At 31.8% G+C, this 18082-nt stretch overlaps 1 protein-coding gene across 1 annotated transcript; it reads right to left on the reverse strand.

Moving 5' to 3' along the window:
* Nucleotides 1-2877: 2877 nt before the first annotated feature.
* LOC143070673 (uncharacterized) lies at nt 2878-14637 on the reverse strand. The gene is made up of 11 exons (XM_076244875.1): nt 14495-14637; nt 13872-13945; nt 13240-13311; nt 8744-8822; nt 7494-7642; nt 6649-6744; nt 6124-6249; nt 5469-5543; nt 4381-5184; nt 3418-3503; nt 2878-3116 (listed from the first exon to the last, which is right to left on the reverse strand). The coding sequence occupies exons 1-11, from the start codon at nt 14511-14513 to the stop codon at nt 3047-3049; spliced, it is 1650 nt and encodes a 549-aa protein (XP_076100990.1). The 5' UTR covers nt 14514-14637; the 3' UTR covers nt 2878-3046.
* Nucleotides 14638-18082: the final 3445 nt, after the last annotated feature.

Genomic DNA, 18082 nt, shown 5'->3' on the forward strand with positions numbered 1-18082 from the left:
CCCCTTATATGTATATATGTAACAATATTCTAGTTAAGAACTGAAACAGGTGAATTACAGGTAAATACTAAGATGCCAGTCAATAAATCCATAATGTAATTGTAAGTCTGATTATCAAATGTTGGAGAAATGTGAACACAACCGACCTAGTTGCCAGACTTTACCTATTCAATAATGTTTGAATTTGTTCCCATGAAAATGCATGCATTATCTCCCACTGGGCGTTTAACAAACCAACAATCAATCATTGATCTGACAGTTATCTTTGTCTTCAATAAATTATAATGCTTAAAATCATAAAATACAATACTTTCTTGAATGAATTGAAGTATTGTTGCATGCAGAAGAATGGATATTTATAAGGCAGTGTTGCCAGACGAAAACACTAAATAAAAACTTCAGATACACTGTAGTTTTGACAACTTGGTTATTCATTTGAGATTCTTTGAGCCTTTTTTTGTTGGGATGTATTTGATGTTTGCATGTTCAGGTATCGGCGTCACTTGCTTTCATTTCGTTTTGAATAATCAAGTTCTCTAAAATTCATTTTCAATTGTATGTTTCAAGATTAAAATCAAATTTATCTACAATTGGCGTAAACATGTACATACTAATTGTTGGTTGCAAATGATATTAGGTATTCTAAACACTGAGTCTAATGTCTATCAAACATCTCATTGTGTTTAAGAGGAAGTGCAAATGTCAAATCATTTATGTCGACCCAGTTGGCAGTTCCTATCTGTTTAGTTTATTGTTAGTTTGGTATCGTCATGAATATGCATGAAAAAATTCGTCACTGGACGTTATGTAAACGGTGTTCATACGTTAAAAATATAAATAATAGAATTATAAATTTTAGGCTCTTGTTGAAAATTTTGAAATGCATTCAGTTACACCTTAAAACATTTACTCTATATAGTCACTTCGATTTTTCTGTGCTGAATGCAGGCATGGTTTAACAATTTATCCTGAACAACGAGGAAGTACTTTTACAATTCGTATTTTCGACTAACGAACTTTGAAGATAAAGACACTAAGATATGACACATGTCTATGGCTGCACCATGGGAAAATGTAGCTGTCAGATTTTTATTATTTGCCACTGTATAACCCGCAATTTCTAATATGATAAAAAAAGTTCATTTATAAAAAAATATAGCGAAATCCTATATTAAAAAAAACTATACCCGCGAGCCCCTTTGTAATTTTTTCATATATATTTCGTTACACAGTTACTTTATAAAATAATTTGTCTCACAAAAACAAATTAAATCGACAATTTAATATTTGTTTTTAGTTGCAAATTGATAAGCTTAAGTGCTTGTGTGCGCACTGAGGTATTAAAATATTCTCGACTGAATCGAAGACGATAAGTGATGATTTACGGTATTTCACGTTAACTGTCGAGTATTTGCACGTACATATGTTTTGTTGAATAATTCATGTTTAAGACGATATATAAATACTGCAGATAGTTTAAATATTACAAATTGATCAATTCTAAAGTTTAATTCACAAATACCGGTAATTGAGTTACGAATTTCTATATGAAATGAGAAAATATGCCTTAATTTTAACCAAAAAAATCGGATTGTTTGTAATGTAAATAAACATTTTTTTAAAACAAAAAATCTTCAGTGTTACATAAGATATGATAGTTTTATATCTCTTTTGGTTGTTTATACCTATACTTTTTTTTTAATCGCTTTATATTAAAAATTTTAAATAAAAAATACTTAGTTGTGATTACTAAATGAGGGAACCATTGAAAAGAACGTTTTTAAACCTCTTTTGGACATTTTTTTAGTATAACACCTTGTATTCTATCAATAAGATAATGAAGTTGAATTCAATCAAAAAAAAATCGCTGTACTCTGGGGTGTAACACAAACTCCTTAACTAGAGCGCTTTTGAAAACTAGTGCTATTTTAAATATCATAGATGAATATAATAGGACTGACAAGGAACAGACAATGAAACGCATATGTAATATATTTAATGAATTTGGCTACGGACAGCTCCGAGTGATTGTACAGGAGGGCTCCAAGCGATTGTACTGTAAACTTGCAAGCGATTGTACAGTCAATTAAAATATCCGACATTTAGAAAATGAATATATTGGGATTTCTTCTTGGACAATGACTTTCAAACTTTCAGACAGGTAAAACTATATATCAGAAAAGGTACATATGAAAATTCTGATAGTAACGATGGATTTTTCGATGTTTATTAAACATTTTTGATCGCTGCTCCGTCACAGTTTTGATCGTTTTACTCGGAGCCCCACCATTCTAGTGAAAACGTTTGGATGCATATGTCATTTTCATTATTTTATTGGTTCATATATATGTATAGAATATTTTGAATATCAAAACTTGAAGCAGAAACGTTTTATAGTAACACTTGAGTTCATCAAACTTTTCATCAAGCAACTTGTTGTTGTTACGAATGTCGGAGCTCCGCTTGACAGTCTCTCGAATGATCAAAACATTAGAAAACCGTACAGTTCCGTTCCCACACTGTTTTCACAGTTGCTCTCGAAAAAGCCCAGACAATTACATACATTGAACTAAGTGGTTAAATACATGGAAATTGTGCTTCAAAATAAGATGTGTAGGTATGTAAAAAACTATTATAATTACGAAATAGCAGTTGTTTTATCACTCGAAAAAAAAGGACCGATTCACTCGCAAAACCACGATCCTAGCTATACAGTTTTACCTTCTGTGGTTATGCCCATCGACTTAAATTACATATAAATTTGTCCTTGAAGATTGTCACATATATCTGAAACGTCTGTGTGAAAAGTTATAGTATAAGCCAGAAAAAGACGTAAATAAAAAAAACTTTATTATACAAATAAGCCAGAAAAAGACGTAAATAAAAAAACTTTATTATACAAATATCATAATTATAAATAGTAAAAATTCATGGGACCTTGTGACATGAAAAGACCATAATTCATTCATACATCTTGATTTTGCTTAGTATGTCCGGAAACTATTCTGTATCGAGAAAATTACTGATTTTCTCTTATCTTGAAACTTTAATCCATGTTCATCTGTAATTTTAACTTTTTGAAGCTTTTTGTGAGATAGCGGACTTCATTTTTCACCCTGAAATATACAAAAAAATGTAGCATAATTGTATTGTCCGGTAACTATAAAAACAAGAAGTAATTTTCATTATGACGAATAATATATAAATATAAGAACTTAATATAAGATGAACAGTTGCTTTTGCCTTTAGCCTTGTTAGTGTTAAGATTTTGATATAAAAGCATACTAAGTGATTATTCCTCATAGCCTTGCAGCGGTTCAGAATTTTATGTAATGATGAAATAAAGGATACGTAACATTTTTATAATAATTAGTAAATCAATCGCTGACTTTGTTTCACACTTTGTAAAAAACTCACTTTGGTTTAAATTTCTGGTCAATGATTTTTTGTTTATCAATGTTAACTCTTTTTGAAGAAGCACCGTCTTTAGATATTCTTCTGACCTGTTAAGATATAAATGAAAAGAGTAAAACCATGTCAGAAGACAACAGTTGGACATTGAAAAAGCTAAAGCCTCCATTGCTATACAAAGTTAAAGAGGATTTCATTAAACAACAATAGTAAAAAACATAAAATTCTGCTGCTGTGGGTCTGTCGGGTCGAGCTCTAGAAGGCAACATCCGAGCTTCAAATCAACACGATAGAAATGATACATCTTGTCTTCACTTATTTAATTGTCAAAAAAATGGAATCGATCTACTCCGACAAAGAATACATTAAGATGTTTTGACTTTTTTTTCAAACCCTGTTATTTTAAATACTTTCAAAAGTTCATATTTTTCTTTATTTTTAAGGGTTTTCCAACTTCGATAGATATCTGACATTTTTATAATGAATAATATCTGTTTCTGAATGTTTGCTTGTGTGTATGGGTTGGTAAGGGGGTGTGTGTGTGTGCGTGTATGTGCTTCTTTCGTGCCTTGGACGTTGGGGAAAGGAAAGTTTCAGGTTGAAAGAAATCGACATTGAATGTCAAGAGTAAAATGGAACAAGGTTATTATAGTACGAAGCACCGAAAAAACTCTGTATATCAGATAAAAATACGATATGTATGCATTGAGATTTAGTGAAATCAATAGCGTATAACAATAACTGCACGGTAGGAAACTGAGATGAATCATGATTTTTTTTAAAATAAGGTTAAGGAATATGAAAAACAACCTTTACTATATTGCAAAATGTGTGACCATTTATATTAAAAAAAGCAAGACGATAAAGTTTGAATAAAAGTGTAAATTACATACTGTTACAAACAATGCGATTTCTTTAAAAGAAACAAAAGTTCAAGAAAGCCGTTGTAACGTGTAATTGTAAACCAACCTTCCTTTTTGTTGTCTGAAACACGTCTTCTGTTTTTGTTGTCTGAAACACGTCTTCTGTTTTTCTTGTCTGTAAGACGTCTCCTGTTTTTGTTGTCTGTAAGACGTCTTCAGTGTTTGTTGTCTGAAAGACGTCTTCTGTTTCTGTTGTCTGTAAGACGTCTTCTGTGTTTGTTGTCTGGAAGACATTTTCGGTTTTTGTTGTCCGAAAGACGTCTTTCATTTCTGTTGTTAGAAAGACGTCTTCTGTTTCTGTTGTCTGGAAGACGTTTTCTGTTCCTGTCGTCTGTAAGACGTTTTCTGTCTTTGTTGTCTGGAATACGTTTTCGGTTTTTGTTGTCTGAAAGACGTCTTCTGTTTCTATAGTCTGTAAGACGTCTTCTGTGTTTGCAATTGGTGTCTGGGAGACGTCTTCTGTTTCTATAGTCTGTAAGAAGTCTTCTGTGTTTGCAATTGGTGTCTGGGAGGCGTCTTCTGTGTTTGCAATTGGTGTCTGGGAGACGTCTTCTGTGTTTGCGATTGGTGTCTGGGAGACGTCTTCTGTGTTTGCAATTGGTGTCTGGGAGACGTCTTCTGTGTTTGCAATTGGTGTCTGGGAGATGTATTCTGTGTTTGAGATTGGTGTCTGGGAGACGTCTTCTGTGTTTGTAATTGGTGTCTGGGAGACATCTTCTGTGTTTGCAATTGGTGTCTGGGAGACGTCTTCCGTTTTAGTTGTCTGTGAGACGTCTTCTTTTTTTATTGTGAGGAATACGTCTTCTCTGTTTTTATTGTCTACCTGCTGACTGTTTGATACAGTTAAGCGCTATGGTAAAAAAAACGTAAAATTTTAATAGGCAATTATTTTAAACATATTAATAACAATACATTTTAGAAACTGCTATTTCACTTATTTTCTCTTTACAGCTGTGATATCTGAGGAGTATGAAATGAAAAAAAATAAGCTATGCTAAATTATATTAAAAGCAAGATAATAAAATTTGAAGACAACATTTAATTGTTTACTGTAACGTACTAAAATACGATCTTGGTTTTTGTATAAAAAAAGAAGTTCAAGAAAGCCGTTGTAACTTGTAAATTGAAACCAACCTTCCTTTTCGCTTGGTGTAAGACTTCCTCTGTGTCTTTATCATCTACTGTCTGGCTAAATGACACTGTTAAACACTATGGCAAAACAAAAACATAAAATTTGAAAGATGATTAATCATCATATTAGAAACTCATACATCATTCGGTCCTTTTGGAGTTCGTGCAATTCACTAAGTTTTTGTTTTTAATATAAAAAAGAAGATGTTGTATTGCCAATGAAACAACTGTCCACAAGATACCAAAATGACACAGAAATTGACAACTATAGGTCACCGTACGGCCTTCAACAATGAGCAACGCCCATACCGCATAGTCAGCTATAAAGAGCCCCGAAATGAAAATCGTCATTTGTACAGTCTTCATCGCTTTACGAAAATTTAAATATCAGCAAACTGATGTTGCTTACATATTTAATGTATAAAATCATACAAAAACGATTTTGCTATTATATATTCTTGTTTCGTTTTATAAATAACATATAATTCCCCTAGATAGTAGAAAGTGCACTTTGAAATTAACACTTAGGTTTGCAACTTGCAGATTTACTATACTACATGTATAAACAGACATTATGTAAAATTTGCCAGGTATAAATATTAAAATGGCAGGGAAATTAGAACATAACGTTTTGATTTACAAGAAGTTGTTAAGCTACCTTCCGTTTCTTTGGTCTATCAACTTTGGGTTCTGTACTGTTTGATAAAATACTTTGCTGCTGGGATCTTCCAGGCACTTCTATTTCTTTCCTCCACTCACGCTTAACTTTCTGTCTTATTGGACGCTGTACAATTAAATTGAGAACGTTATGGAAAACGTAATAAGTGTATCTTGTCGTTTTCGAACTCGAATCTACTTGAATCAGCTTAGCTATAAACAATCTAATATTTTTGAATCAATTAGTTCAATTTTATAAGAAAACAAAAATTAAATACCGACTAGCATCAAGCATCCAATGCAAATGTTGTGATGTGTGTCTTTGGAAGCACGTTTAGACGTGAATGTGGAATTTTATTGAAAAAGTAAAACCTAATTTGGAATGCCTTGCGATTTTTTTTATGAAACATAAATGCAATTTTATAATTATATAAACATATTAGCAAGAATTGTATCGTAATCAAGAATCTAAAAAAGAAAAAGCACAGCTGACTAGATTGCCAAAACTGTTTGGAAAATAACCTACCTGTTTTTGTTTTAGTTCTTTGACTTCTTTTATCTCGTTGTCATCTAGATCTTTTAGTGACAGTCTTTTAAAGCTATCAGTCAATACACTGATTGGCTGAAGCAAGAAAATGTAATCAAAATAATGTTATAACATATAAATAATATTTAACATTATCTGCTGTCTGTTTTATTAAAGTCTAAGTGTTTTGTTTTATCTATAGGGCTTTTAAAACTGACAGGAAGTTTCAGTAATTATACCTCTATGAATTCAAGTATTCTTATTTTGGTATTTTGCTGTATCTTGTTGGGAGAGGGGATATTCTATTTTTTAAATTCTAATTTATAAATATCTTTTTCCAGAAAATACTATTTTCGACAAATACAATATAAGAAATAAACAAAGAGCTGAAATTTTAGAAATAATAAAAGTAAAAGATTGGAAAACTAATATGATAGTTTGATTTTGTTGTATGTAACGACTCGAAAGCCTGAACGGCATTAGTCAGTCCAAAAAGACATCTCAAGCGATTTTAGTGGGACTGTTACAAAACTCTATACCACTTTTTTTCCATTCATGTAATATTCAATTATCCCCACCCCCCAAAAAAAAAATTCAAGGGAGCAACCATATAACTTTAAGGTGTGAGGGGGGGGGGGGGTGTTTTTTTGTATTTTGTTTTTTTGTTTGATTCAGAATTCTAAATCGATAATATTGAACTGCGATCTACAATCGAACTAAGATTGGTTCAGAATGTGTGTGATGGAAGAGATTTTCATGTACAAAAGATCTCAGACTAATTCTAAAGAGATAATTGATAAGCTATCAACAGGTCGATCTTGCTCTATTTTGATATATCTATTTACCGTGGTGGTGACAACTGGTATCTTCGTAGCATTAACATCCATATCATCCGTTCTGGCAATGTCACTTTTGTCTGCCTTTTTAATTTGATCCATGTGTTCCATCACACCTTTATTGGTTTGCTGCTGAACTGTTCCATTATTTGGTAGATCTACAATCGAAAAGCAATCATAGTTCTTGCAACAAAATTGGGATAAAGAATTTAAACTTGAAAGAAACTTTCTATCTGTTCAAGAACAAATAGAACGACAAAGTCAATGGAAAAACGCTACTTTTTGAATGAAAATAAACACACTTTGATTGGGGCCAAACTTCATTAATCAGTTTGAAATGGAATATCAGTACATCTATATCTTTTGACTAACTTGTGTAACTATCTAAAAATGAAAACATAAATATTTAAAAACACAAACTTATTTTTACCTTTTGTATGAATTTCTAACAATTCTATTTTTCCGTTCTCATAGATCAATATGAATATGTTACTTCACTAAATAAATATAGGAAGATGTGGTGAGAGTGCCAATGAGACAACTCTCCATCCAAATAACAATATATAAAAGTAAACCATTATAGGTCAATGTATGGCCTTCAACACCGAGCATTGGCTCACACCGAACAACAGTTAAGCTATATAAAGGGCCCCAAAATTACTAGACTAAGTGTAAAACCATTTAAACGGAAAAACCAACGGTCTAATCTATATAAAAACGAGAAACGAGAAACACGTATAAATTAAAACATATTTTTTGACTGAAAAAGCCAACGAATTTTCAACTTTTTAGACTATTCTACCTGAAAACCAAATCATTGATTCATAACATGAATTGTTTCAACTTTATTTTTGCTTGGTCTTCGATTCGAAAAAGGTAGAATAATGTATTGTGTCTGCAACAAATAGTCAAGCGTGTCAGTAACTGCTAGTAGTCTGTCTTTATTTATGTAATATTGTCATTTGGTTATTTTCTTTTGTTTCCTCTTCTGGCATCGATCGGACTCGGACTTCTCTTAACTGTGCGTATTGTTGCGCGTTTGGTTTTTCTACATTGGGAGGGTTGAGATAAAAAATAAAATAAAAAAAAAAACATAAAAAAACATGTTTAACCTCGCCGCATTTTTGCGCCTGTCCCAAGTCAGGAGCCTCAGGCCTTCGTTAGTCTTGTATATGATTTTAAATTTTAGTTTCTTACGTACAATTGAACTAAAACAACCGATAAGCCTAATTAAACCCCAATGCAACATTTTGTCTTACCATTCAGTTTCTGGCCGGACATGACATCTACTAACTGGGATAGTTCATCTTTCATATCGTTTTTAACTGGTGTTTCGACCTAAGAACATCAAATGAATGTATGAAAAAATACATTAATAGATAATTCTCAATAAAAGGGAAAACTTAACTAAGTTGTTTTCCTGAGGCCAGGGAATAGTTCGATTTAAAAAGATATATATTTAAACAATTTTTTAAAAAATAACCATTTTGGGATGTAAAATAGTGTTTTCTACCAAATGCGAATTAAATTCTGACTACACAGTCGCCGTATTTTCCAGTAACTATAGAGAAAGGTGACAACTGTGAAAATGATTTCAACTATATAAGGTAGCACTCCACAGTTAGGTGTGTAGTTTGGCATTTTGGCCCCTGTGGATTTTTGGAAATATGAGAGCTAGTGTGCAATAAAATTCATTTTTGGATAGCTGAGTATTAAAATAGCCTTTGTATTGGGTTTATATGAACATCAAGATTATGTAATGTATGTAATATAGGCTGTTTTCTGTATGACAGTCCGTATTTGCATGTCCCTACCATACATTGGTCCGGCAATTATTGTAATGTTTTTTTTCCAACTTTTTATCGCACGAACTTTGTGATTGGATTTTACGAAAAAATGAGGCGAAAGACACCCATTTTTTATTTGATCATTAGGAAGATTTATGAAAACAGTTTCTAAAAAGGTATCACTCAAAGGCATTGAAATTCTAGTTTGATCCAAATTTTGGGGGGATATGTGACATGTCCACCCCCCTTTTTGCAATATTTTATTGTAAATAAATGCAGAATGTTGCCATGGATACACATAAAAGGAATTAATTTTCACTCTTTTAACTTTTGAAAATCAAATCTATGGAATATACTGATTACATACATATGCACATGTACAACACAAACAGTAAAGGTTAATGTATTAGAAATCCAGGAATATGAGATGATAAAACATTTTGTGGCTCATTTTTGATTTTATTTTCTAACTGTGGAGTGCTACCTTATGGCACATCAGAAAGCACAGAAATACACTTTTTAAAATAAAATTTACCCCAAATATTTAGTCTTTAATGTTCTTGTTTTAGTTCTGAAGGTAAAAAATCTGCTAGGAATGCAATTTATGTTTATTTTATTGTTTACTGTCCTTAGCAACCAAATATACACATTTTGGCACTTAGACATGTTGCGGTCTTAAATTTGTACTCCATTAGCTTCGCCATTGTAACCAAAGATTGCGCTTTATATGATATCCTCAGAATGTATCGCTTCATATTTTTGAATGCGAATAAGTCAAATAAACATTTTTAGTAGGATTTTATATTATAATTTGGCATTAATTAGATTTAATGATGTCAATACTGCTAGAAATTTATACCCTGCTTGAGAGCTTCTAAACCAAGGTTAGGTATGCTATTAACAGCAAAATTGACCTATAAGTGCTTTCAAATACCTAAAAATTGTACAATTTGTCCTCTTTTAAGGTAATTTTATGATTTTAAATAAGATAATGGGAAAAGTTTTAGAAATTTACCCCAAAAATGAGACAGACTTGAAGTTTTCCACTATGATCCAGCATTTATTTTTAAATCACTTTTTGTCGCGTTTCAACATCAACTGCTAACCTTCATAAAATCTTTATTACTGAACCAATTTTAAAAACTAAGGTACCATTTTCACCGTAACAGCTAGTAGAATACAGAAAACATAATAAAAATTGAGGCAGGAGGGGAAAAATTTCACCTTAAGGTAGCACTCCACAGTTAGGTGTGTAGTTTGGCATTTTGGCCCCTGTGGATTTTTCAAATATGAGAGCTAGTGTGCAATAAAATTCATTTTTGGATAGCTGAGTATTAAAATAGCCTTTGTATTGGGTTTATATGAACATCAAGATTATGTAATGTATGTAATATAGGCTGTTTTCTGTATGACAGTCCGTATTTGCATGTCCCTACCATACATTGGTCCGGCAATTATTGTAATGTTTTTTTCCAACTTTTTATCGCACGAACTTTGTGATTGGATTTTACGAAAAAATGAGGCAAAAGACACCCATTTTTTATTTGATCATTAGGAAGATTTATGAAAACAGTTTCTAAAAAGGTATCACTCAAAGGCATTGAAATTCTAGTTTGATCCAAATTTTGGGGGGATATGTGACATGTCCACCCCCCTTTTTGCAATATTTTATTGTAAATAAATGCAGAATGTTGCCATGGATACACATAAAAGGAATTAATTTTCACTCTTTTAACTTTTGAAAATCAAATCTATGGAATATGCTGATTACATACATATGTACATGTACAACACAAACAGTTAGGTTAATGTATTAGAAATCCAGGAATATGAGATGATAAAACATTTTGTGGCTCATTTTTGATTTTATTTTCTAACTGTGGAGTGCTACCTAAGCTATATTACAAAACAAATGCGGACTTAAACTGTCTTTTCATTTACACTGAAAAATGACAACACCAAAGCATGATAATTGAATGAATTTTGAAAGGTACAAATGTATATATGTCGTGTACAAGTTGCGATTTTGTACAGGTTATGACATGTACAAAAATGTTGTACATGTTATAATTTGTACAATGCAAAAATACAAGTTATAACAGTTACAAAAGTACAAAATATTGCTTGAAATTGGTTTTAACTTGTACAAAATGTCTATTATTACATTTACCTTGAAGTTAATAATATTTCATCATTTTTTTGTTATTGTCCATTTATGTTAGTTTAATAATTACTTAAAAGTTTAAAAATGGTATTCAAACAGAAAAAGACGTAGAAGCTATATTTGAAGCAAGTTCTTTATTCAATAATAAAGATAGTGAAGACTCTTTTACCGAGACAGTCTGAGAACTTTATACCAACACTGAAACTGACAAAACAATGTCAGAGACTGATATTATTACTGGCACAAATACCGAAACTTATGTTGAATTAAATGGTCATGATTCAGCCGACAAGAATGAACAAAGTTACCATTGGGTTAGAAACAGAAACAATGGTACTTGAATTTATTCAAGTGATGTTAACATGGCTAATGAAGCAAGTTTGTGCATGACCACTGTGTATCATCGCCACCGGGAATTCGGTACTAACGAAGCGGAGAGAAAAGAAAAAATAAATAAACAAGTCTAGAATTCCTTTAATTAAGTTAATTTCTAGCGGTTTGGTGAGGGTATTGCTTCTAAAACAATTTACTGATATATAAAGCTTTATTTTTTTAGACCAACAAGTAGCAAATAAATACAAAATTTTTATGTTATACTCTAAAACAGTGCACCAGAATATTTTGAGGCCACTCGTCCTCCGTCCCACCATGCTACTGTTCACATATTAACAGTACGGCAACTTGTTTTCCAACTGTATGTCAACTTGGTAGTTTTATTATATGTTAATGCCATCTTTTTCAAGACTTATAAACATTATTTCTTGAAAAGGGCCGCATATACAAATAATAAAACTAACAAGTTTAAATATTTTAAATATAAATCAAATATAAATATAACTTGCCTAACAGCATTATAGATCATGGTACACGTATCATACACAATGTTTTGAAGGTTAAATCATATCCCCTTGTATTCTCCTATATGATAGTATAGGTAAGCCTAGTTTGTTTAGTCTCTCTGGATAACTCGTGTCTTTGAGACCTGGTAGTTGTTTTGTTACCCTTGTTTGGACTCCTTTTATTTTATCAATATCCTTTTTCTTTTATGGCGACCATACTGAACTAGCTTAGTCCAAAGGAGATCTGACAATCACGTTTTATACAATGGTATGAATGTCTCAGTACCCAAGTATTTAAAAGTTCTTTTGCGAACTTCAACAGTGGCGGATGCAGGAATTTTCGAAAGGGGGGGTGCTAGCCCAGGGCAAAGGGGGGGGGGGGGGGGGGTGCAAAACATATGTCCCGATTGTCCCGATTCAAATGCATTGATCGGCCAAAATAAAGGGGGGGTGCGCACCCCCGGAACCCCCCTCTGGATCCGCCACTGTTCAAAAATGGAGTTGGCCTTATTTAATTTTTCGCTCTTTAACCTTTGCTATTGTATGATTTAGTAGACTGTGATTTGTTCAGTGGTCAGTATTATTTGATTACTTACATATATTCATGTATTTACATTTTTCAGGGTAAAATTTTAGTGACCAGTTGTCAATTTTCTTCTTTAGCTTTTGATTATTGTCCTTTATTATTTAATAAATTTCAATCTAATGCATGTATATTCTGCTTTATTATAATTTTTAAATTTTGTACAGGTTAAAACCATTTTTAAGCAATATTTTGTACATGTACGAGGTACTTTTGTACATTTTATAACTTGTATTTTAGCATTGTACAGGTTATAAGATAACACGTACAATATTTTTGTACATGTTATAACCTGCACAAAATTGCAACTTGTACACGACATATATATAGCTGGTTTTGTATAAACCAACATGTTAATAGGAAAAGCACAACAATAACTTACTTTTGGAGTGTGCCGGTAGGGTGTTGAGCTGCGATTACGATACCTTTTAACACGGGAAACGCTTTGATTTCTCTGAAAAAAGAAGGAAAAAAACTGGATTCTAGCTTTTAAAACATGAACACTATATTTAAATGCTACATATTGCTTTATCATATGGTAAGTAACAGAAGCATCTGATATTAAGAAAATAAATTTAACCTTGATGAAAAACCTTTTTCTATACCAATTTCCTAGTATGCGATTTAGAGGTGTCAATTTCTATAATAATCTTTCATATTATTTTTTATCACAAATATAGGTGATAAGACTCTTAAATATCTCTGTTAAAAACATCGGTATGGTTTTAAACAATACATGCACTTAAAATATATATCCATTGTTTAGAATTCACACAACTTCAATATCTTCATTAAAAAAAATCAGCGATATAAAAGAAAAAGTAAGCAGGGTGTGCTCAGTATAGCTTTGTATATAAACAAGACAAAACATATGTAAATCTTTGTCTATTCGTATATTCATCATAACATAAAATTAAGAAGATGTGGTTTGATTGATTGTCAATCGGACAACTCTCCACAAGAGCCCAGATAACTTAGAAGTTAAATAAATTATATATTTTGTATTTTTCTCACCTTACGTCCACCGGGCAGCTCTGGACCTATCGATTTTTCTCGATAATGAAATACGTTGAGATCTATATTGTCTCCTGAAAAGCAAAGTTACATTATAGGCAAACAGATATCAATAAATGTACATAAGAAGACAACTAAACATTTTAACTTTCACAAAAAGAGTGCTATCATTGCTGTTCTTTATCTTGAAAGATGTCAGCTATCTACCTGGCACCAAATGTATAGTGATAAACTTAACAGCAAAAAAATCTTAATAACAAAGTGAAAAGGAGTGACGAGCAATACCCTAGAAACTTGTTCAGTTTGTGTAAAAGATAACTTCCATATGATTTATTGGTGTTTAATTACCGTCCAGTAGGAAATATTTCATGACATAAAAACTTGCCAAAATGAAAAAAGAAAAGAAACTATGTAAACGCGAACTGGTCTTTTTAAGATCGATTCAAATAAAGATTGATTCAATTTCGTTGCCAGTGTAAACGGGGTCTAAGTATGTAAGAAAGCCCGAACATTTGATATTTGAAGTTTGGGCGTTCTACGAGAAGGAAAGTTTTAAAATTTATGAAACATTTTCACTGGGAAAAAAACTATTAATACATTAATATAATCAAGACAAAACTTACCGCTCATATTTGCCCTCATCTGAGTCTGTAATTCAATAAATCACAGTTGAAATCATCAAAAATTATTGTGCTTGAACTAAGCACGTCTTTGTCGATGAAGCTTCGCGTAACGTCGCCTAGTCTTCCTTGGTTTCATGTTGTGACGTTGATATATTATTAGACGTTATTTATTAAAATGCACATTATTTATATCTAATTGATACCTGTTTATGTAAATTAATACCACAAATACATGTAGATATGTCTACTGTTGGACTGCAAGTTTTCCAAGTCATTTAAAACCCAGTGTTCGTTTCGGTGTCATACCATTACTGATTTTGTCTACAATGAAGCAGTTAAAAATCGGGATTTTTAAAATTTAATCTGTATTTGATAGTTTGCAAGAAGTAACGATTAACTAACCTTGTTAGTCGAGTAATGTGTATTGTCTAAAATGAACACTGTGACCAATCTATAATAACTGTACAAATGCGCAGAAAAAAATGGAACTTGTACTTGAATAAGACCTATTTTATTTATAAATTTTTCCTGATTTCTTGAGAATATTTTCTTTAGACCCGTTAGACAGTTGCTATTCAGTATCAAAATATTTACAGAAGAAATGTTGACGAACCTGACAAGTAGGCTTGGCTCTTTTTTTACAGTTATATTGTATATTATTCTATATTGTAGATATCTGGGTTCGTGTTGCTAAGTTTTTAGTTTTGTGTGTTTTGCTAATATATTGTGTGTCTCTTGGTCTTTTTTTCTTTTTAAGACATGGCGTTGTCAATTTATTTTTGACTTATAGGTTTGAATGTCACTCTGGTATTTTTCGCCTATCTTTTAAAAAAAATCCTTCTTATGAATATGGTTTAATTCTTTGACTTATTCAATTTTGAAACTGCCTCCTTTCATAACTATACAAATAATCAATTATAATACATGTTCTACATTGAACGATGTTGTACATGTAATATCGATACCTTTTCAAACTTTGACTAGTAACATATTTTAAAACCTGTTAATTACATGTAGTAGACACAAAACTGACGTTGTTTAAGCAATTATTTGTGCATATGGTAGCAGATGGCAGATGAATTGCATTTATTTTTTGCCTTATAATATCGAAAAACTTTGAGCTATTTCGCAGACATTTTGAACTATTATATTATCTAGTTTTTACAACCTAGGGCATAAGGTGTAACTGGTTATATTTGAGTGAACAAGTGTCGTCTTTCACAGATTTTAAATGTGACCATCGAAACTCTTCACATCTATCTAAAATTTTGCCTCAAATTGAGTTGTCTACCCTACCACCTCTAACCATATCGTAACTGAGAAACCTGCTTAACAATTCCTTTCCTAGGAATACACTCCTTATATTAATGGCGAATTAGGGTATCAGGGTAAACTAAAAATTGTCTGTCTGTATTATTACGTTTAGATATGTAATAACATATTTTAAGAAATAACTCCGTATATATAAAATAAGGCTAAGGTAGTTCGAATACTTTCTATATATACTAAATTCGAAATCTGTATATAGAACAGAACAGAAAAGAATAATTCATTTTCTAAAATTAAATTGTTTATAATGAGCGTATAAATCAAGAACAACCAGTGATGGTGCGAGCTACTGATGATACCCCCGCCCAAATAATTCGGTTAACAGGAAGTCGTTGAGTTGTGAATCTGTAATAGCATCACACAGTATAGCTGAATTATATAAACCTTGAAACCAAATTTCAGAAATCATTGGATTGTAGTTCCTTAGAAAAATGTGACGAAAAATGTCAACTTGGCTGTCATGTGAAAAGTGTTCGGTAAACAGGAAGTTGTTGAGTAATGAATCTGAAAACGCACCACACGATATAGCCGACTTCAATAAACCTTTCAGAAATCCTTATAATGTAGTTCATGAAAAAGATGCAACGAAAATATTTATGGGACGGACGGACGAACTGACGGACCGACTGACGGATGTACGGACGTGCAGACAGAGGTAAAACAGTATCCCCCCTCAAGTTTTTCGAATCGATGGTATAATGATTGGGTCAACATTAAGACATTACAATACTAATATGATATAATTATCTTTATTTCACCATAAGCCTCAGTTACAAATGGAGCCAAAACAAAATAGAAAAAAAACCTAACTCGTTGATTGATATCAAAAGCACAGTCAGTATCAAGACATGTATTATACATAATTGAAAAGAACTAACAATAAAATCATCAGTTTTCCCATAATAGTAAAGTTTTCTTGTGTTGACATCGAAGATTTATCATGTTTATCTAACTTTTTAAAGTTCTGACAAATGCTAGAAATATGCTGAAAGTGTTCATCCCTCAAATTATTATGTATAGTAAGCATTCGATTGAAAAAGGACGCTCTTCCTCAACTTTATGAGCTGTACAATACGATTTTTGGAGTATCTGGCATTTCCAATCCCTAATGTAATGGGTGAGCACCGATTTTTAATTAATATATGAACTACTTTTCTTAAAATCAATGATATCTAAATATTTTTCTTCTTGAAAACAATCTTTAAATGAGAAATAAGTGTCAAGTTTGCCACAAAACACATAATTGAAATAAGACAATTTGACAAAGACACAAGCGGGACAAGAATGTCACACATTGTCTTAGATTTTTTACTAGTTGTTATTGGTTTTTATACTGCACTCGTTCTATTTGAGCATTCAAAATGCGTTGACTATATATTTCTATGTCATATAGAGTCACTGACCCGATATCACTCTTCATTATGAATATTTAGATAGAAGTTGCCGAAATGTGCATGTCCGTCATATTTGTTATTCGTAATAGTTTTGTTTTAAATCCTGTTGACTTCTGCATCTCCACCAATCATTATAAAAGAGGCATATTTTTCTAGATTTTAAAACAAGCTCGGGATATAAAATCGGTATCCCTACAAATATATTGAGTGTCATCTCTCAGGCCGATCGATCGCTATTGGAAGTGCTGTGTATTGTCTCTGTATTTTGTGGATTCAAATTCCCGAACATGATACCGTATTGCTGGTCTTTTCTCGCATGCGCGTAGCTACGTTTACGTCAAAACGCCCGGGCGTACATTTGAATTTTGGTAAAAAAAAAATAATCTTAAAGCACATCAGATTTATAATTCTTTCTTCATTAGGCCACACCAATTTAATTTCTTGTTCTACGGATTTTTGGACTCGAAAATTTGGGGCGAGCGAGCGATTTGAAAATTTTAATAAAAAAATATTTAATTTGCAAATTTTTGAGGCGAAGCTTGAAAAGTAAAGGCGAGCGATTATAATTTTTTTTTGTAAACATAAAATAGTAGGTTTTGACAATATTAAAGCTTGATTTATCACTTGTACTTTGACATTTCTTTAATTTCTGAAGTATTTTTTCCCTGTTCACCAAGAAATAATTAAATCTGGTCTATGTATGTGTGACTGACAATGAGACAATTCTCCATCCAACATGTCCAAGTCATAATCAGTTTGGGGACAACCCCTTAATGTTATAAATATCCCGTTTACATGTTTATGAAGGATCAATATAAGTTATAATATATATTTGCTTGTACAAAAGGGCTCATATTTTCTGAAA

Source organism: Mytilus galloprovincialis, chromosome 4 (assembly GCF_965363235.1).
Source record: "Mytilus galloprovincialis chromosome 4, xbMytGall1.hap1.1, whole genome shotgun sequence".
Lineage (NCBI taxonomy): Eukaryota > Metazoa > Mollusca > Bivalvia > Mytilida > Mytilidae > Mytilus > Mytilus galloprovincialis.

Excerpts from the sequence above, each read along its gene's own strand:
- LOC143070673 (XM_076244875.1), bottom strand. Across the intron at positions 13,312-13,871 it reads AGCTGCCCGGTGGACGTAAG|AGAAATCAAAGCGTTTCCCG; the intron begins GTGAGAAAAATA and ends TTCTTTTTTCAG. Across the intron at positions 5,185-5,468 it reads TACACCAAGCGAAAAGGAAG|CGCTTAACTGTATCAAACAG; the intron begins GTTGGTTTCAAT and ends TTTTTACCATAG.